Source organism: Toxotes jaculatrix, chromosome 5, assembly GCF_017976425.1.
Source record: "Toxotes jaculatrix isolate fToxJac2 chromosome 5, fToxJac2.pri, whole genome shotgun sequence".
Lineage (NCBI taxonomy): Eukaryota > Metazoa > Chordata > Actinopteri > Toxotidae > Toxotes > Toxotes jaculatrix.
Window position 1 is genome coordinate 1,913,089 of NC_054398.1, and position 21,929 is coordinate 1,935,017.

At 44.5% G+C, this 21,929-nt stretch overlaps 2 protein-coding genes across 3 annotated transcripts; both read left to right on the forward strand.

Annotated features, from left to right (window-relative positions):
- Positions 1 to 2,351: 2,351 nt before the first annotated feature.
- Positions 2,352 to 9,069, forward strand: tmem231 (transmembrane protein 231). 2 transcript variants are annotated; one of them, XM_041038457.1, is made up of 8 exons: positions 2,352 to 2,797; positions 2,957 to 3,123; positions 3,325 to 3,453; positions 5,322 to 5,465; positions 6,292 to 6,373; positions 6,530 to 6,635; positions 8,104 to 8,292; positions 8,875 to 9,069. In XM_041038457.1, exons 1-7 carry the CDS (start codon positions 2,659 to 2,661, stop codon positions 8,264 to 8,266), a joined length of 930 nt encoding a protein of 309 aa, XP_040894391.1. In that variant the 5' UTR covers positions 2,352 to 2,658; the 3' UTR covers positions 8,267 to 8,292; positions 8,875 to 9,069. The 2 variants fall into 2 exon arrangements, with proteins under 2 accessions (XP_040894391.1, XP_040894392.1); XM_041038458.1 differs by having other exon boundaries at positions 6,292 to 6,325.
- Positions 9,070 to 12,229: 3,160 nt separating this feature from the next.
- On the forward strand, positions 12,230 to 20,112 carry chst6 (carbohydrate sulfotransferase 6). The gene is made up of 2 exons (XM_041038138.1): positions 12,230 to 12,603; positions 17,395 to 20,112. The coding sequence occupies exon 2, from the start codon at positions 17,503 to 17,505 to the stop codon at positions 18,697 to 18,699; it is 1,197 nt and encodes a 398-aa protein (XP_040894072.1). The 5' UTR covers positions 12,230 to 12,603; positions 17,395 to 17,502; the 3' UTR covers positions 18,700 to 20,112.
- Positions 20,113 to 21,929: the final 1,817 nt, after the last annotated feature.

A 21,929-nucleotide genomic window follows, 5' to 3' on the forward strand; every position in this document is an offset into this window, starting at 1 on the left:
ATTATTTAACTGGTTATTTACATATAGTCCAAAGAAAGAGCCTTTATAAAGAGATAACAATCAGACTGGAATGGATCTCAAAATGAGTCACGTGCAGTCACAGGTCCAGCCAACTGCCAAGCTGAAAGCTCAGAAGGATGCAGGCCAGCATTCACAACCCCCTAAGAGTGGCATGGGGTCGTATTCCCCAGCTGGTTATACCCCTTGCAGATCAGCCTCTGACTGACACAGGGCTGATCCACCACAAAGAGGATCCAGTTCTACCAACAGGCTGTTGATCATTGCCACATCAAGGCTACAGATCGGGTTCAAATAACACCGCTGAGTGTCCAGATGACACTGACTACCACTTAGTTTTCACTAATGTATTCACTGAGAATGAAATACTGATAGTGTTACAACCCCCCACCCCCCGCGACACACACACACACCAACCCTCTTCCCTGTGTGGTGGCAGGAGCCTGCAGGCAGGAAGAGGTCATTAGTCCTCTAGTTACACACCTGTTAAGGCATTACACGTGTTACAGATAAGAGGATATTAGAGAGTGTGAAAACACTGTTTGGCTGAGGATGGAGTAGCATGGTGTCCAGTGCTGTCAGAAAGCTGCCCCTGGACTGCTGGACATTCCCCAAGTCAGATCCACAAATCCAGCCAGTCAGAAAGAGACACCAGGAGTATCCCGTCACACTCACAGATCCTCTCAGGAACAGAGCATTCACTCAGAGGTTGTTTTCCCAGCTTGTGCTGCCAGTTTGTGCCGTTAAGGACTTAGCTGAGCCAGAGTGGTAGCTGTCCAGGAAAGAACAGGATTGGACCTGAATGATCCAGAGTTTGGGCAGAAAGTGTGTGGCCCACTAGAAGTTTTGCAAGGCGGCTGTTTGCTAGAGAAACTGCCCCAAAACTTCATTCATACTAAAACTGGACAGGATAGAAGACTTGGCAGTCCAAAAACACGAGAGTTCGCAGGACTCTGGGCTGAAATTCATCAGTCTAGTCCAGGTGACTGTGTCTTTGTCCTCTCTCCTCCTGTCAGTTCACCTTTCCAGATAAAATATAATGGTCCCTTCAATGTGGTGCAGCAAGTCTCTGATCTACGTGACTGAAAATCCCAGTTGCGGAAAATCCACCTGACTCTGCCATGTGAACCCTCCAGTACAGCAGAAGCCTCTGGTTTTAGTGTCCATTCTTTATAACTGATGGAGAGGGATGCACTTTACTCTTAGAACATTTGCTCGCGTGTGGTGGGTCTGTGGAGAGCATGCCTACTCAGGCTACAAATACCAGCCCCTTCTCACTGTTTGTTTTTCACTCCTAGGCTCCACATTTCCAGGTGTTGGTTTGGTGCAACTTCCACCTTCTTGCATCCCTGAAAACACCAGCCCAATCTAGTCCACTGTGGGTCAGTCCAGAGACTCATGGGCCACGTCTCCAAAACTCTGCTTTGTTTGAGTCTCTTTGTAAAAAAATCGATCCAATAATTTGACCTTGTGTTAGTTTTTATTGTTCTTGTTAGGCGATGTCTAATAGACCTCGCAGTAATTATGACAAAAGAAAAGGAGGAAGTTAGGTGACATGGTGTATATAGTCTATATTTGACTTTCAGTTCATGCTCGGCTTTAACCAGACTGGTTCCACTGTCTGATCTCATGACTTCAACAGGGCCTCTTTTTGCAGCGACTCTCCTGATGGTGTTAATTCATGAGTCAGTAGATGAATTGCTCTGATGTTCAGGGTTACACAGTTTATATCCATCGGTCTACAATTAGACAAACTCAAATGGAGACAGTTTAGTTCTGTGGCAACTCTCCCTAGAAGTGGCGCCCAGCCAAGATGATGCCAAAGGCACAGAGCTGAACGATTAGTGAGGGAAAAAAAAGAACGGCAGAGTAACAACTAAAGGCTTTGGAGCTGCTTAACATGACTGTTCGTGAGTCTACCATACTCAAATCAGGATGCATGGCTGCACGGAGCCACCGATGACCACAAAACGACCACAAATAGAAAAAATGCAAAGCACATACAAATGTAGGACAGCTGAAGAGTCTTTATGTGTACGTGCTCAGGGCCCTATGCATAATAAAGGGAGGCTGTGTATTTGTGGGGCCCAGATTTCTGTGCTATGCCACTGCTCACAGAAAGTGTTGACACAGTGGCTGCTAAGCCACCGTCACTGCCACTTAGGAAGGTAAAACCCAGTGGTGAGGGTGACCACGTACGAACACCGCAAAGGATTAAAGGGTTAACGGAATAACGGGAGATTTTCTTGTTCTTCCAGGTGCACAGACGGTTCCTGAATGCAGCATGAACGCGCTCGCCATGGTAACCGCGAGACGCCAAACTAAGCAGAAACATGGCGCGGTACGTTGTGCTTAGCTAGGAGGCTAGCATGTATAGCATTTAATACGCCACGTTTGACCAAAACACTCTCTAAGCGGGGGTTTCACGGTGGACGCTGGTAGATGGACATTACTTAACGAAGGTTAATTCACCGAGCAGTTTGTCGTCTGTGAGCTTTTACTCACGTTAGTCCTCCGTGCGCATCCACTCGATTAGCACACATGCTAGCTCGAACATAAACTAGCTAGCCGGCAGAACTTGATGACAGACAGCACCGACCGTTACTCACAACGGAACCAGCGCCATTCATATCGTAACCCATGGCTTTCTATGAAGTCTATTCTCACCCGGCTTTGATTCGGTACAAGACGAGCGTTTGCACGAAAGCCACCGTCTTTCTTGTTGGGGTTTTGTGTCTTACCTACATCGCACCGCTGCTGGTCGCTTACAGGAGCCAAGGTGGAGTACTGAACTACTGTGACCACTGTCTCTGCTGCTGTTATTCAACAAGAAACCCAATAAATCTACCGTCAAGTGCATGCACGCTTTTATTTCAGCGCTTTGTTAACGTTGAAGTGCATGCTTGCTGTATAATGCTTCTCTTATATCACTCTTCAGGTTTCTGGATAAAAAGAAGCACCTATGAGGAACAGCCGGTTGTGAGGTTCCAGTACCAGGCTCTGCTGGTGGCAGCAACCAGTCCTTTGGGAGACTACGTCGCCTGGAGCACCTACCCCCACCTCAACAACATGCTCGGGGCCAACCTCCGCATCCCTGCTATCTCCGTAAGAAGAGATTTGCTGCAATGCATTCACATGTGCACCAGTATGCCCCGTGGTCCATAGTTACACACATTAAACAAATTAGGGATTGCTATTTTAATACTGTCAGTCACACAGTGGTAGATGAAGAGATGACCTGTGGATCTGACAAACTAGTTATCATGCTCTATGTTTTTTTTCTGTGTGGGGGAACTCACATCACAGGTGAGGGAAGAGGATAAAAACCAGGATGGGAAGTTGGACCTCCTGATTCTTCAGCTGCAGCTACCTCTAAAACCTGAGGAACAGGTGTACAGTGTCCAGCTGCTGCTCACCTTCAGCTACCAGCTCTTTGTATGTATTCCCCTGCAGTACCTCGTCTGTGTATCAGAAAGCTGTACTCAACCTGATGTTAGGAAGTAATTAGAATTATTAGAATTAGAAGCTTTTAGTGTCATCATATTAATATGACGAAATTTACAATGCTACTCAAGGTAAGGTGCTTAGAATAACAGATAAGAACAAAATAGACAAACAAGTAGTATAAAACCACATATACACATACGCTCACAAAAATATATACATATACGCATACACACACATATACATACATGCATAAGTATCTATACATCATACGCATTCACAGTATAATGTATTGCAGAGAGCTATAGTTTGTTCAGTGTCCAAGGAAAGAAACTGTTTGTCAGTCTGGTTGTGCGGGCTTTTATTGACCTGTATCACCTGCCAGAGGGCAATAGGTCAAACAGGTGGTGGGCTGGGTGAGAGGAGTCTCTAATGATGGATGTGGTTCTGCTGCGGCAGCTGGAGGTGGAGGTCTTTTCCAAGGAGGGCAGGGGACAGCCGCTGATCTTTTGTGCAGTGTCTACTACTCTCTGCAGAGCCTCCCTGTCTGCAGCCGGGCTCCCAGCATACCACTCTGTGATGCAGTATGCTGATACCTGCTGGACCTCATCTCATCATTTCCTGAGATAAGCCCGACCACAGTGGTGTCAGTGGCGTATTTTATGATAAGGTTGGAGGAGTGAGAGGGGGTGCAATCGTGGGTGTAAAGTGCATACAGAAGTGGGTGATGGTGATGGCGTCCTCAGTAGAACGGTTGGTCCTATAAGCAAACTGATGAGGATCAAATGATGGAGGGAGGCAGGCCTTGATGTGTTGAGAAACCAGCCTTTCAAAGCATTTCATCACCACTGACGTGAGCGCAATAAGATAAGATAAGCTACACCTTTATTAGTCCCACAATGGGGAAATTGCATAAATTGTTTAAGCCGGTGTTAGCTGATGTTTTGGGAACTGGGATTATGATTGCAGACTTCAAGCACACTGGGATGGTAGCAAGCGTCAGGGATAGGTTGAAGACTTTAGTGAGGATCCCTGTTAGCGGGTCTGCACACGCTCTGAGTACTCCGTCTGGACCGGCCGCCTTCCTCAGATTCAGTGATGACAGTCAATCTTAACTAAGGCAAATTCATATCTTGTTCTTGCTAATATTTAACAGTTACTGTCAGTGATTTAGTCATTACGTCACTGAGTGTTGGGTGTAATCATTGCTACTCATGTTGCTTAATTGTCCGACGAACATTGTGTTTGTCATATTCACAGAGGTTCAATCTATGGGTTAACAAATGTTATGTTCCAGTATTCATTCACTGTTAATGTTAGCAAAAACAGATCTTAGGACTAGTCTTAGTAATTCATTCTTCCCCATTAATTTCTCTCTTGTCATTGTGATAAAGCTTTTGAAGCCGCATTTATATCACACCAGTTTCACTACTCTGATCAAAATGTTGTTTTACAAGCCACGTTCATGTATTCTCATAAACAACTTCCTGCTTCCTGTATGTAACACTGGCTCCCAGCCATTGTTCATTTTTTTTCAATGAACAGCTAATATACTGTGTGTGTGTATGCCCCAAATCACCAAAGCAAATTCCTAGTAATTCGAAACCCATTCACTTACATGTCAATAAACCTGATTCTGATTCCAACTTCATTCATACATACAGTACAGTGCGCTTGCATTGTCCCTCAAGGGAGTTTACTTAATAAATGACGGCTTTAGAATATATACCACTGATACAGTAGCTATTACACTCAATGAGCCACAGTTCCTTTCCTGTGTGCCAACTCCACTAAGACATCAGGCCTGTCCGGGCCATGCTCAGTCAATCAGATCATATTCTTTCTCTGTGTTTTCCCAGCGGATGTCCACAGTGGTGATGCAGAGCCTGGCCTATGTGCAGCACTCTTCCTCTGTCCCTGGAGCTAAGCTCTTCATCAGTGGAGACCTGAGGCTGCAGCAGAGGACACCCCTGCCTCACCGGGGACTGTACAACATTTACAACGTGAGATGACATGAACTCACTTTGTTTCTGTCTTTCTTCTCGTTTTCTTTTTGTCCCGTTTGTACCAATATAGACAGAGCTAATTTCACCACCCATGAATGATCTGGGAAAAGGATCCTGCTGACACACACTCAGGCCCTGTTCAGACCTGGCATTAACATTTGTCTCTGGTGATCCAATCAAGATCACAGTGCATAACGCTGATAAGTCCACAGATATATTATGAGTGCATCAAACAACTTGGGCGGTTTGATTTTCCTGGAACACACAGAGGAACAGACCCAGTCTGTCTCAGGAACAAGACTCCACCACTTTGTTTGTGTGAGGAAATACAGTATTCCCTGGTCACATAATCCAGTTGAAATTCAAATATATATATTTTAGTCATCACTAAAATGTGCGTCATGGAAGAGAGCCAATAAAACAGAATGGTCAGAGTTGATAAAAGGATTTTTCCTACCAAGCTAACATTAACTAGTAAAGATGCAAAGGCAGAGAATCATCCTTTCATTCATCAACGACTTTTGTGACAGTTTCTTTGTTTGTTAAACTTGAACAGCTTGTGCTGAACCAGCAGCTGCTGGAGATGAATGTTTGCTGAGCTCTGTTTTCACAGCCTGTTAGATGAGCTTGACTCTGCCTGTGCTAAAACTTTTCCTCTGTGGCCTCATTTGTTTGAAAATATATTCCTGTTACCAGTATGATCATTAAACTCCAGTATCACATATTTAGCGGTACAGCGGTTGTGTGGGTGGACGAGGCAGTTGGCTCATAAACAGAAGGAAACATATTGTTCTGTTTGTCTTTCTACTTTATTGATGCCCAGGTGTCAGTGATCGATGGCTCCAGCCCCTTTGCGAGTGCGTATGACCTTGACAACATAATTAGGAGCTACCAGGACAGAAACTGTAAGTGCTGAATATACTGTGACTGAAACCAGAATCAACTCAGGCTGAAACACCACCTTTGAGGGAGGTTTACACTCACACAATCGTGCATTTTGTAAACATGAGGCAACTCTCACTTTTGTCTGTCTCTCTGTCCCTTTCCCTTTTCCACCATAGTGACCACAGTGCTGTCCTGTCCCATGCCAGTCTGGACTGTGGGACGAGCTGCCGGTTCTCCGTTTGAGCTTAACGCTGAGATCCGTTACCCTGTGGAGGTCATTAGATATCCTTTAATAAACACAGGAGAGTCTGTGAGTGTTTTAACGTAGGATACACTCAAACCTAATTTTGGAAAATAAGGTAATTGAGGTAAAAGCTTACTGCCATTCATCTAGCTCCAGCTTTACAAGCCAGTAAGACTTAGATCTGGTTTCTACATCGAAAGTGTATAATAGTCCAGCAGCTGAGTTGTCTGTTGGAGGGTAAGACAGACTGAACTGGAACTGTAAGTTATGGACAGAAAGTTCAGCAGCTGTGCTGAAGAGGAAGGACATCGCCTTTCGGGCGGTCTTGAGAGTTTTAGGAACCACCAGTGTTTTATCTGCAGTGCGCAGGCTAACGGCTAACTGAGTGGGCGAGTGGGCGAGCCACAGGGAGGGAGAGGCAGAAATTTGAAGTGTGCTGGTATTATGCTAAAAATCACACACGCTAATCTGAAGGCAGCCCTGTAGGCAGCTGAAACAAAACAAAGCTGAAAGCCTGTATAATCCCTGCTTCATTGAAACGTGTGTGAGTGTATCACATCTGTTAATGTGCTACGTTATCTTAAAAAAGTAAATAACTTCATACATTACGAGATAAACAAGTCAACATCAGTCATGGGCAAATATAGGACGATACAAGTGTGAATAGATCATAATGCTGTTATGGAAAAGTTGTCCGCTGCAGCTTAGAGATCCTCATCAGCACAGAACATTTACTGCAGTGGTTTTGTTGTTCAGGAAAGAGGCTGACCAAACTATAACTACTCTGCCATGGTTCATTGTCTGGCACATGTGATTGTATGTGGTCAGGATAATGCTCATCTGTTTGTTTACACAGCACATGAACTTCATCCTTACACCACCGGTTTCTGTACAGAGGGTCATTTGTTTATTATATGTAAACATTTTGTGTATGTTTTTCTTTTCCCCCAGATATTGTTTACATGTTCTGGTTGAAAAATTCCCAGAGTTCCTCTCACCTGTGGGCTGGTAGTAGTACATGTGTGAAGAATAAGACTCAGAATCAGCTTCATGGGCCGTGTGTGTGTGTGTCAGAACCTTCTGTCAGACAAACAAACAAAAACAAGAACAGGAAAGCTGAAAGAAGACAGGTAAACAGAAACACTGACCTACGACGTGTATAAGTAGGTAAAGGAATAGATTCCTACATAAATATATGTATAATAAGTAACAATGAAGAAAATACAATATCTTTATTCAAGTCAAATATTTCAGATGAAATATCAGATGATTTCTCTGCAGTCCTGACTGTCTGTTGTCCTGTTTGTGTCCTGTTTGGTAGCCAATCCAAACCGGACACTGATGGACATACAGAGGACAGACTCAGTGACTCAGACCCATGTTGTTCCTCATTAGTCTTTGAGGTTTTCATTTAAACAGGTTGGACTAATACAGTTCTTAAAAGCAGAGGTTTGGCCTGTACTGTGAAGTTTTCTTCATCTTGTTTGCCTTAACCGTGTCTTCCACCTATCGCCCCGGCTTCTGGGAAACCATCAAATTTGCCTGGATCCAGTACGTCAGCGTCCTCCTCATCTTCCTCTGGGTCTTTGAACGTGTCCAGAGATTTGTTTTCCAGAACCAGGTTCTGACCACCGTACCCATACCTGTAGGAAAACCTCACCAGTCATGATTCAGCAGTAGCGCTTGGACCTTAAGGTAAACAAGAGGCACCGGGTTGCTGCCTTCACAGACAGTGTAACATATCTCACCCTGACTCACCAGCACTGACACTGAAATTTGACACCAAATCAGTGACTGAGTTTAGGGAATAAACATTTGGTCTGTTTTGTAAATACATTATGAGAACATAGAGAAAACACCCAGTTCCACCAGCTGTCCCTGGCAGCGCTCCAGGTGTAACCTGTGCTGGCACTGTAGCGTACACATATACACACAGGTGGGAGGACGGGGCAGTGAATTCAGTGAGTATGAGTGATTCTTACAGTATCAGCTGCTTTATGCTGTACATGAAAAGTTCCTCATTCAGTTCATTCCAAATTCCTGCAGCATCTGAACGCAACAGGACCCTGTGTTTACGTTTATTAAATGCAGTGCAAATGACACCAGGCTGCTGAGGAAGTAACGACACGCAGGCTGGTCCCTAATGATTCAGTATTCTGTGGTTTAAGTGTCAGACTGATGCAGTCACAGCTCGTGGTGTTCCTTTAATAATTTCCCTGTGTTTCATACAAACGTGCCGAGAAAAATTCATTTCCATTTTCACCTTTTTCCGGACAGGACTCTACTCAGACGCCTCCTCTGCCGGAGCGACACTAGTTAATGCAGAGGAAAATGCATTTCTTCAATTTTTTTGCTGTTTGAAGAAGAAATATAAATTTTAAAACATATTTTTACTAGTTGTCTGTTCATGACCATTTGTGTTAAAGATATGTCTGTTAATGTGTTTATTTTTATATTGTACCTACCTTTAGATGATGGATAATAAATGATTTGTACATTTTAATATTTAGTATCTTCTTCAGTCACAGGGGTTTCACTAATTTACATCTTTTACTTTCATCATTTCTTTTTTTTTTTGGCCTCAAAGATGAATTTGTGAGTAACAGCAGTGAACTTTTGTTTGACTAGTCTTGTCTAATGATGGAAATGTAGCAGAATAATAATAATAAGGGTGAAAGGTTAGAACTTGGAATTTTTCGTCAAGTACAGTACACTTTTCTGTTCTCGGCTCTTTCTTAATCCCCAAGCCTCGTTAATATGTGACTGATTCATTTCCCTCTTCGGCCACTTCCACATACTTTCTGCACAATGCAGCTGACCAAAGAAACTGACTTATCTTTGCCTGTTTCTGTGCTTGACTGATATCTAGGACTGAGGTTATGAAGTCAAATGATGTTTTGAGTTTTGGGGATTTTGGTGGAAAATGTGTCTCAGACTCTGCGCTGAGAATCGATGCCTCAGATCCCATCAGCGTTTACCGTGTTTACAGCAGGAACATTTGTTGTCACTGCACCACAGGCTTCATTCTCTGGGGACCATGAATGTCTGCACAAAGCTTCATGACAGTCCATCTCATACAAGAGATATTTAAGTCTGAGTCGACAGAGTCATCATTATTATTGATGCCCAGACTGGAGGAACCATGTCTCATGAAAAAGCTGGTGTCTTTGTCTTTAAGTGACAAACAGAGGAAGAGCCATTTAACTGGTTTGTTACAATGAATAACAGCAGCATCACACAGGCTGTGAGTGTCTGTTGTGAGAGTGGCAGAGCACTGTATGCTTTTTCTGTTTTTTTTTTACACCTTACTGTGGCTGTTTCAGACTCGTTCCACATCAGTGCCTGGGGGTGAAGTCACCCCACCCCCTCCTCTCCATCCAGGCTTTTGCGAGTGACCAAAGAGCTTTGGTTTGTCTGCAGAGAGCTGGGACAGGATATGAGTCTGGCCCATGAAGGAACCAGGTGCATCCTTTTTTCAGTGTTGTTTTATTTTTCTCTGGATGAATTGTGATCGGTCTCTGTCTCTTCCATTCATCCATTCACTCAGGCCCAGGGTAGCTAAACTGGCTTCTTACGACTGCATATATCACAATAAACTTTATTTATACAACACTTTTCAAAAAAACTTAAATCTTATGTAAAATCTTAAACTCGATTCTAAAACTGACTGGTAAGCAGTGAAGGAAGGATAAACTAGCTCTGATATCATCTGGTCCTCTACTGTGATAAAAGCTGAAGGCATGAGATGGTTTTTTTTTTTTTAAATCAGGCCAAGAAAAAAACAATCTGATCTTTAAGTGAGAGAAACACGACTTAGAAACATCTGTGATTTGTTAATAATAACAATGATTATAATAATAAGACAGGCGACATTACACTGGGCTTAAGGAGGGTGTTCCAGGGTGAGAGCATATTAACTCGGCCTAACAGCCAAGTTTTGCAGAAACTGGGTGGTGTCGTTTTTCATTCTTTCCATTTCGTTTCATTAGCTTTAATTATCCCGTTGTCCTGACGGGTATCTGAGGCGTGTGCGGTCGTCAGTGTACATCACCAGAGGCAGCTCTCTCTCTCTCTCTCTCTTGCTGCACGTCAGGCTCGTCACCTGCTGTAACAGCATGACCCTCTACTTCATCCTTCACTTACTTTGGTGGAGGTGATTATTATGCAGTTATTCAATTATTAAGTAGCACAAACTGTTCGGTCGCGTTTCCACTAAAGCAGCATCTCTGTATGTAGCTTCTGAATGCTGATGCTTGTCTGACTGGATTCACCTAATTATTACCGAGGTGTCCAAACTGTTCCACTAAGGGCCGTGCGGCTGCAGGTTTTTGTTCCAACCAAGCAGCAGCACACCAGACTGCACTCATTTAATCAACCGATCTCAGTCTTCAGACAGTTGATTGGTCAAACTGTGTGCTCTTCATTGGTTGGAACAAAGACCTGCAGCCACACCGGCCCTTTGTGGAACAGTTTGGACACCTCTGACCTAATTGGATGGTTGTAGATTTATATTTCCACTGATTTTTTATTTTTTTTTTGTGACTTAAGATTCAGTGTTTACATTGATTCATACACCATCCAGGCTGCAGTAGGTCAAGGAGAACTCAAAACTCAAGGCTTACAGGTGCATGGGGACATGGTGTAACACGGGTAGCCAGTGAGTCTGAAAGTAATTTTTGAAAACACCTGCTCAAATCAAGTTTGGTAACTTGTTCCACACCCAACGGACCATGCAGGAGAAGAATTTGGATAACCTGCCTGGCAGCGAAAGTAGGATTAACTGCCATTCTTCATTCTTCTAGGCTTCTATAATTTCCTTGTATTCTTGTACAATGACAACAAAGGCTTCTGATTCTGATTCATTCTTTTGCAGTGACTCCAACACCTGAATGAGCGAACAAGGGTGGGTGAGTGCTGTGTTAATGGACACACTGTGGGCGATTTACTCACATCTATCCTGATTCCCAGATTTTGTGCGTGGGTCTGTGGTGGAGCTGAGCGTTGTACCTGTACCTGGAACCGGAGAGGCATTTATCGTGTGTGTGATCACAGGCAGGATTGTGGGTGTGATGGCTCAGCCTGGAGAGAACAGGGTCCAGAGGACAAGTCGTGGGACAACTCAAAAAGTATTAAGATATTTTTAATTAATACTAATACTAATACTCAAGTACAGCAACTACAGATCTTGAGTAAATTTACTTGCTGCAGTACAGGCCACCTCTGCCTAACAGCAGTATGAAGTTAAGGGCATCTGTACTTGAACAATTAGTAATTAATTAATTGCAGAATTTCAATAAAACTTGGAGAACTATAACATTTTAAAGAGGAAAAAAATGAAAATAAATAATTTTATAGAAAAAAAATCCACTCACCACTACGTCTTAAACATAGTGTTTGGAGAAGCACACGGTCTGCATGGAAAATAAAAACAGGCTTATAAATATGCATTACGCAGTTAATTAAAGTGGAATCCGTTGTGGTAATAGAGTTAAAGCTGGAATATGCCATCTTTACTTGATGAATGAATAGTCTTATTGTAACCACCTGTCATCAGCGTTGGCTAACACCATGACTGGAACTGACACGGTCATTTATTGCAGCACTGAGGTGGTGCAGACCGGTGGAGGCTCTGGAAACTTCGCCGTGACACATCAGAGGTAACAGAGACCCCCAGAGGTTAGCTGGCAGCACGGTGCCTCCTGCTGCTGCTGCTGCTGCTGGGACACTCTCAGCTGACCCAGGTCCCGCCTGCTCTTCTACACCCACTCATCGCCCTCCTCCACCTCTGACCACCAGCCCCCCCACCCCCGCCCAGCCCACTGCCAGCCTGCCCCGCGGAGCCGCTGGCCACGTCTGAAAACTCGGCTTTGTACGCGACCGGACAGTGGAAGTAGCTGTTAGCCGAGAGCGGCGGGGACGAGCGGAGAGGACCGCGGGGTTGTTGGGACAGAGGGCACTGCGCGCCGGCTCCGTCTCCAGGCAGCACGGCTGAAAACAAAGCTAAAGGTAAGATACGTTCTTTAAATGCGAGGAGAAAGAAAAGAAATAGATTTCTTCCTCTTCTCTCCTCCTCTTTTCTTTTTCTGGTCACTTTGGTAAACGGCTGGTTTCCGTGGGAAAAAAAAAGCTAGCGGACACACTTTTTTTTGGAGGGGGGGCACAACGCATCAATAAATTTGTCCCTTTAGGCCTAAAAATGTAAATAAATGCGGAAACCAGCGGGTTTTTCCCTGGTTAAACGCATATAACGGTATGTTTTATTAAACGGGTTCATCCCATAGACACGGGACACTCCATTACACCCCATTTATCCCAGCGTCTGTCCGGGTTTGGACACCGGGTCTGAGCAGCTAGCAGCAGGTCCGCTCGCTTCTCTGACTCTTACCTGTGGGCCCACACGGAAACCGTCTGTCCATCAGGTGTGAAACGAAACAACTGACTTAACTTCAACCATAAAATTTACTTTAGACTTTTCTGAATCACCTTCAGGTTCTCCTGAGGTGTCCCAGTCTCCGGCTCAGCAATGTGTAGTAGTCCCTGGAAAGGAGAGCAGTCAGGCAGGTTAGGTACTCAGTGCTCTCTGCATCAGAGGAGCTGGACAGTGGGATTCCAGTGAATAACATATTATAATATATATGGATATTTATTTGTCTTAGATTTTGTGTCCCACTATTTTCTGACGTTTTATAAGCAAATCATTGGAAACAAATTGCTGCACAGGGAACCCCACACCTTCAGCATCAGACAGGAAAAGATATGAAAATGAAAACTAAAAAGCAGAACAGCATTAAATATCTTGGGTATTAAATTACACGGTTTACTATAAATATATGAATTAATTAGTTCAGTCTGTGAAAGTCTTCCTTGTTAAAGGAGTTACTGAAAGCTGCTCCACAGGACAGCTTAACCCTTCACGGTCACACACGTTGACCAGGGTCAGTAAGACAGTTTATACCCATTTGAGATGAGAAGTCACGGAGTAGTTTTCTTGTTTACTTTGCTGCTGCCTCCTAATGCTTAAGTACAGTTTCCACATGTATCTGCGCATGTGTTTAATAATGTGTGCAGTGCTTTAACTGATCTCAGAACAGTGGAAGCTCGGTAAAGGGGGCAGCTTGCACACACATGTTCAACGTTGATTTAGCTTTAACTGGTCAAGCACTGCTCACCTCGCTTGTCCCGACGGCACGGCTCAGAGTGAACAGTGAACTGTGGTGTAGTTCAGTCCTAATGGCCTGTTCATATATTCAGTGACACATACATTTAAACCCATTCTGCTCAAGCCTTTATTCATAATTTTGCAAAAACTATTTAGTCTCGATCTCCAACAGATTTAACTAACATGGTCAAATCTGTCGTTTGTAGCCAGAGCCCATGTAGATAGTTCAGACCAGCCTGGCTGTGTAGTTTATTTATCGTGTGGACGCAGTGCTCTTCCCACTGATGGTCACGGCTGCTCCGTGCAGCTGCACGACATCCTGAAACAACCCTGAGAAGCTTGTTGGGTTAATGTTCCTTCGCGCAGACAGCTGAGCACAGCAGGCACATTTACACAGCATGTTTCTGAGCAGCTTCACTCTCTGAAATAAGCAGAAAGCAAAAGCCTCAAGTACAAAACTTTGCAACTGGGGCAAACAGTCTATACCGACCGGTGTGACGTGTGGTGCTTCGCTGCAGGTTATAATGTTTGTCCTTCTAATATTTGTACCTTCAAATATTCAAATATTTTTCCCCAAGTGAACAAATTTTAATTTTATGTAAATGTAAACGTGTGTTAATCATTCAGCAAATATCAGCTAAAGAAAAATCTCTCCCAGCACTGAACGTTACCTGAGGCCAAAAGCATTGTGGCAGTGCTCCAAGTTACAGATTCTGCTGAGTCACAGAAGACAGAGTAACGCTGGCTGCAGGCTGAGCCGGAGCTCGTCTCCTTCTCAAGTTATCAACAGTGACACAAACTCTTTCTTTAACACCATGGATTGTAGATAAATATTCAAGCGATGGACCCGTTGTTCCGCTCTGCCATGTTCAGTTAGTCAGAGAAAAGGTGCTGTCGAAGAGGAGATTATGAATGAAAGAGATGAACAGAAGCAGCTATCTGCAGACCTGCACAAACATGAGCAAGCCACAGTTAATAAATCAGCAAAAACATGTTTTCGCTTCGTTATTATTGAGCGGCAAAAATGGCAGTTTTATCCATTTCCAGTTAAATCTACGACACAGTGAAGTCTGAATGTTGTGGGACGCCTCAGCTGTTATAGTGCATGTGCAGTGAGTTCTCCACAGCACGTTAGGGTTTCAAATGAGTCATCTAGGACACATTTACATGGTTTTGCATGTCGGCGACTCTTGTCACACTAATGTTTGTCCATAAGTAAAGATGTCTGTGGTGTTTCACAGCACTGGATAACAGGAGCAGGAGGAGAAGCTGTTTGAAAGTGGAGCTAATGTAGCAGCATCTCGTTAGTGAGGATGGTAAACTCTTCTCTTATTGGAGGCGTTGTTTTTGGAGTTGGTTCAGCAGTGTAGTCCGGTAACCCTGTGCCATTCGGTGTTATTCCTGGGTTTTCTTTTATTTCTGATTAACTTCTTCCTGCTGGGCAGACATTTAAATAATCCATTGTGGTCTAGATTTCAAGGACATAAAAAGTTATCTGAAACTGCCGAATACCTGGACCCGGTCCCAGTGATTTACAGGCGCACCCACAAGAATTGCAGAATGTGGCAGCTTGGCAGCTCTGAGATTCCTCTGTGGTTTGTTAGACTATTTTTATTGTCAGCATCATCAGGGAAGTGAGATTTGATCTGTCAGGCCAGTCAAGGACATTAGGAAATAATTCCCAGAGGTGTAACACAGGAGGAAAAGGGACGTGTTGGAATATGTAGTACGAGTGTATGAATGGAAACTGAGAACAACACTGAGGCTGAATGAGGGGGAACAGTGAAGGAAAGGGAGAGAGAGAAAGGAGGATCTGTTGTGATGCCTGGTGTTAAACGTGAGGGGCCTGGAGGTGAGGACTTCGTGTCAGGGCTTGTTCAAAGAGCACAACAGATTGTGGCACGCTTGAATCGCCCCAGCCAGCAGTGATCTGTGTCTCCCACTGGAAACTCTGAAGGACGGTCCTTAGCAACACTGTGCCCTGTGTCTTCTTTTCATTCTTTTTTTTTTTTTTTTTGTTTCTTGTCAGTTTTTTTTTGCTAATTAAATTATTTGCGAGGCTGCGATAGGCCACTGAGTAGGTGTGGTGGGTGTCCCTGCCTCTATTCTAACCCGAAAGGAATTTCTCTTTCTCTGGAGAGTTTTGTCCTCCCTTCCACAGGCTTTTCCACTGCGAGACGCTGAAGGAGAAACACATAAGACATGAACAGTTTTTTTCCAAATGCTAAAAAAAAAAAAAACCTCAAATAAGGAACAAGAACTTATCACCACACACTGAATATGGACAAACATCGAGGCATGAGAACATAAAGATTTGATTTCTACAGTGAATTTCTATGTTTCTGTCTTTCACACATACACTCCTCTTATGTCCTCTGAAGTCGGTCCTGCTCAGTGTCTTCAGCTCACCCGTGTTTGTTTCTCTCAGTGGCAGGGTGGCAGGACATTGGACGTCAACCTGTCCTGATTAAAGTTCTCCATAAAGTTCTCCGTAGCAGCCTGAGGAAGTGTGTGTGTCACACACTCTTCTGAGGACGATGATGATTCATTTCCAGACAAGATGTTTAAGACGTACCGTGCTTCTTCACAGTAATCAGAATAGATCAGAGCGAACTAAAACTGCTTGGCATGTTTGAAGTCAGACAGTACTTATTTCATCATCGACTGCGCGATTATATCACATCGCAGAGCTTTATAACAAGAGCAATAAGATGTTTATTGTGAACAAACTGGAAAGACTTGCCAGTGATAGTGTTTTATGTCTTTCCCAAGATCAGATGACAAGAAGAGTCATCATGTGGAGTGCTGTGTCACCTGTTCCTGTGTCCCACGTCTTCCTTCCGTCTATGATCTAGCCAGAGCGTCCTGAGAAAAGGGACATCTGTATGGTAGAGAATTCAGGATGCTGCTGTTGTTGATAAAGCTGATATACATTAGTGCAGCAGGACATGGTCTGTGGTTCTGTCCAGCAGCATTTCCACGTCTCCGTTCATGGACTCTGTGCCACAGTCCATCAGATACACGCTTCCAATGTCTGCAAAGTATCAGACCCACTCATCTTAAAATTTCTTCAGACTTCATTAGCCTGTGTCTGCTGTGTGTTCGATAAACCCCGTCACAGAAACAGAGCTTGTAACTCCAGTTCTGTGAGTATGTTCATAACCCTCTATTAGGTTTAACCTTGTGAGGCTCTGCCTGTGGCGCCCTGCGTCTTCCCAGACACACGCTCGTATCCAAGCCCCGAAAAGCACCAATCCGTCCTCTGCTAAGCTCAGGTGGAAGACAGGTGGACCATTTCAGAGAGGACAAAATGTGTTTATCACACAGCGTTCTGTACTGCAGTGAGCCCCACGCAGCACATACCTGAGTGAGTGGCTGACATCAAGTGTTTTAAACATTTCCACACCAATAAGTGTTTTCTGTAATGTGGACATTCAAAATGCATCGGTACAGTATCAGCACACCATATGACCAGAAAATAGTATGTGTTTGTATGTGTGAGTGGTCCTGTAAAGGTAAATTATAATTTTATTTATTTGTTTTTTTGCACGCAGGCTCTGGAACAACCATCCTGCATTACCTGGTCAACATATCAATCTGTCTCTATGTCTCTGTCTCTGTCTCTGATTCACCCTCAGTCCTGTCTTCTCTGCGGCAGAGGAAACACACAGCTCCACGGAGGACGGGAAAAAAAAAAGGAAAAATCCACATCGAGCACCGGACAGCGACAGTGATCTGCAGCCGCCATGCCCCGCTTCAGAGTCAGCCTCAGTACCATGATTTTTCTGGTGATCCTGCAGGGCGCGGCGGTGGTGCTGTTCTGTGGCTGGTACGTCCAGCTCAGTCCCTGCGGCTCCGCCCCCTCCAATGACAGAGTTCACGTTCTGCTGCTGTCGTCGTGGCGTTCGGGCTCTTCCTTCCTCGGTCAGGTGTTCAGTCAGCACCCATCCGTCTTCTATCTTATGGAGCCTGCGTGGCATGCGTGGACCAAGCTGCAGAAATCCGGGGCACATGCGCTGCGAATGGCCGTGAGGGATCTGGTGCGGAGCGTATTCCGGTGTGACTTCTCGGTGATGGACGCCTACCTTCCGGAGCAGTACAATGTTTCCTCCTTGTTCATGTGGAGTCATAGTCGAGCACTGTGCTCGCCGCCGGCCTGTCCTCTCACGCCACGCAGCCACTTCAGCAACCAGACTCACTGTGCTCAGGCGTGTGATGCCAGGGGCCTGCAGGGGGCGGAGGAGGCCTGTGGCACTTACAGCCACGTGGTGCTAAAAGAAGTGCGATTTTTTGAGCTGGAATCCCTCTACCCGCTTTTGCAGGACCCAAGCCTGGACCTCCGCATCATCCACCTGGTCCGAGACCCACGGGCTGTGATGCGGTCCCGAGAGGAGTCAGCCAAAGCCTTTGTGAGAGACAATGCTGTGGTCTTGGAGCAGAGAAACATACCGGCGGGTGAGGTGCAGTATCAGGTCATGCAGGAGATCTGTCGTAGCCACGTGCGGATAAACGAGAGGGCCGTCCTGAAGCCGCCTCCATTTCTAAAAGGCCGGTACAAAATGGTCCGGTACGAGGACGTGGCACGCAACCCACTTGAGGAAATAACCGCCATGTATGACTTTGTAGGTCTGGATATGACCAGACAGTTGGAGGAGTGGATCTACACGGTGACCCATGGAAAAGGCAAAGGCTCCTTGAAAGAGGCCTTTAAAATCACTTCTCGAAACGCCGCCGACGTCTCCCAGGCTTGGCGCACCACGGTGCCGCACAGTAAAGTCAGACGTATCCAGGAGGTGTGTAAAGGGGCCATGTCACTGCTCGGGTACAGGACAGTTAACAGCGAAAAGGAACAGAAGAGGCTGGACATCGATCTGCTCGTGCCACGGGAACCGTATCAGTTCAGCTGGTTACCAGCTAAAACCGAGCATCCGAGTAATATTTAAAACATGAATGATCAAAACCACCAAGAGACGATATGCTGTGGAGACATTACTGTCTGTGTAAGTCTTTAGTGAGTGCTACCACAGATTGACTGATCAGCTGAGAGGACACTGGCATGATGTTCAAGGTTGCAGCACTGATTTGTGACGAACACACAGCTCAGATGTGAAATGGCAGCGCAGCAGTGTTGTGCGACACATTTCATAATGCAGCACAAACACTGGGGCCCGAAGCAAGAGGTAGCAAACAGTGTATCACAGCAGTGTGGAGCTAAACTGGAAATCAGGACCGGATTCACTGCAGATTTGCTGACGTTTTGTTGTTGCCTGAAGCCTCCACAGAAAACAAAGCATGTCCTGATGTTCTGAGCCACAGCATCAGCAGTCATGTCAGGCTCACGCGTGATCAAACAAGTTCGGCAGCAGTCGTTATCACACAGATTGGCACAGCCCAACTCTTCTGAAAAGATTTTACAACCGGGATCAGTTTGTGTTGCACACTGTTTGCAAACGAGCCTCCGTCTTACTTTGCATGGCCACACATGCAAATATCACAGATGGAAACATGAGGGAGATGACAGGTAATTACATGGTCTTACCTCCCTGTCTGCTGTTTGTGAATAGTGCGCTCGCATTGATGTGGACTCCTCCCTGCACAAAGTGAATACTACACATTCTGATAGTAGCTGCTGCCGTCAGTCAGTCAGTGTGTGCCAGAGGACTGAGGTGAATTCACTTCATCTGAATCCACGTCCGTTCTAAACTGGACATCGTGCCAGTGTCCTGAGGCCTGATCTGTCCCAGCAGGACAGATCCTCCCACGGGGCGAGGATCGGTCAGCCTGAGCTCCGTGATGTCACTTAGACAGGATGTTTGTTCATTTTATGGGTGTGTACGTCCGGGGGCAGGTCGGGGAGCACATTTACATCGTTAGCCATAAAACTGCAGAGTTTTGCTTATAGCTTGATGAACCAGAGACTGACTTTGAATCAGCCAAGCTACACTTGTTCAGCCTGTTTCACAAAGCGGGTCTACAGCTGTCTCTATGTAGAGTCTCTATCACCGCGGGAAGTCCTCTCCCTCTGGAAGGGACAGATCAAAACTGAAGATCAAATGAATGGTTGAACCTTCACAAATTCACAAATTCAGTCATTCACAGTCATTTACTCTTTGCTGCCTCACGTAAAAAGTTGTCTAATGAAACTTACAGTGCAGCTGATTTCTGAAAGTCAGAACACACGACGGCTGTTCAGTCACTTTGGATCCAGATGTTTACCTGACTAACCGTAAATCTGCTTCCTGGATTTTACCCTTTTATCTTTATTGGTGTTTGTTTACAGGTGTTGTTCTTTTTTTGTTGATTGATTTTATTGATTGATTTATAATTTTACAACTTATGTAGTACTACAGTAATTAGTACTTAGTACTACAGTACTAATTGCACTCATAACACTAAATGACTAGTGTAGAGTTCTTTTGATAACGATAAAAGATGAAACCATTTAGTCGTAGAGTGTTAAATCACGTTGATTTCCGTCTTCTGAGCCGACGTAAAGAGGAACTACAGTCAGTAGTTACTACTTCTCTTCTCTGAGTTATTCCTGGTTAGATATTTAACGTGTGCCAAAGAATCAAGGCACAGCAGTTTCCTTTAAACATGTCCTCGAGTATTAATTTACATTTTCATGCGCAGCATGAGTGATATGATCCAAACCATAACCACATTCCACGTGTACACTCTGGCTAACCTGAGATGTGTCCCAGTTACACGCTCCTGCGTCCATCAGTTACTAGGCGGGTGAACATTGTAGCACATTTAGCAGCTAAATAACAGCATTTAGAGCTAAATGGAGACGGGATATTGGACTTAAATCACCAGGTGGGCAGAAACCTGAAATAAATGCAAATGCTCCATATTTGTTGTGCGTGTTGGCAGCTGTTTGCTGAAAAGTTTGCCACGTCAGATGATGCTGTGTCAGCGTTGTCTTCAGAGCCTTGTCTTCAGTCTTTGCCGCGTCGCTGTGTGTCTGCCTGAGACACACGCTGCATGTGGAACACAGTGCTTGTTGAGGACATTGTGTTCTCTCAGTGTGTGTGTGTGTGTGTGTATGCAGACATGTTTGTTGGTTTTTCAGTGGACAGAGTGTTATGTTGCATTATCTTTTTAGCTCTGATAGTTTTGAAAGAGCCCTGAACACTGTTAACAGCAGCAGATCTCCTGCCACTCTCCCTGTTACCCAGGATAAAAACAAACTGGAGCATTATTTTATTTTTCTAGGGTTAAAACAGATTTCCTCTGACGTTTTACAGTGTTTTATCTCCTGTACCTCAAACCTCATGGCTCATGAATGAAATTTTGAATGTGGTTTCCTACCTTTTAAGGCAGTAATTGTTTCCCATTTATTTATAATTTCAGTGTCAGAGAATATCGTGTTTGCTTTGTGTTTAGTTCCATTGTTGAATGTGAATACAGTGCAGTCCTTTCAGATCAGTCCGCTAGTCCAGCTTCATCACCACACAACACACCATGCAACAAGAGAGAAACATAATAATATAATATTTATAATGCACAATAAATCTGTTATGCAGCCAAAGCAAAGGTCAAGTCTCAGCAAGCTGATTTTAACACGCTGAACTGAAATGAATGGAAAACAGTTCCCAGAAGGTGTAAAAGCACATTAAAAAAAAAAAAACATGGTATGATTCAGAAACTGATTAACAGTAATATAAAATCTATTATTGTAGTAAAGACCAGTCCAAAGGGTCACAGGATGATTCATGGAACAGGGAAGAAGAATAAGTACAACAAAGCAAATTTATAATGCACAAATTTATGAAGCAGAACTTGAGCAGCAGTGTTGCCTCTTATGAAACTTAAATCACTCTTTGGTGGAAGAGTTCACATCTCATCTCAGATATTAAGCACGAGGCTGTTTTAAGGAGTCACAAGTCGAGTACATATATAACACCAGTACAGTCATTTTACTCTGTGGTTCTGGCACTGCTGAGTGATGATATAACACCAGCGAGTGTGTGTGTGTGTGTGTGTGTGTGTGTGTGTGTGTGTGTGTGAGATGCGTCAGCGACAATCTGACTGGTTTCCCAGCAAACCAGCCTCATTTTACCGTCCCAGGTCGAGAGAACTGAAGAGGAGAAGTAGCCACTGGTTCCATAAAGAGCTTGAACAGTTACCACGTGTCCCTAATCAATGTGAAAGATATGAAACTCTTTGC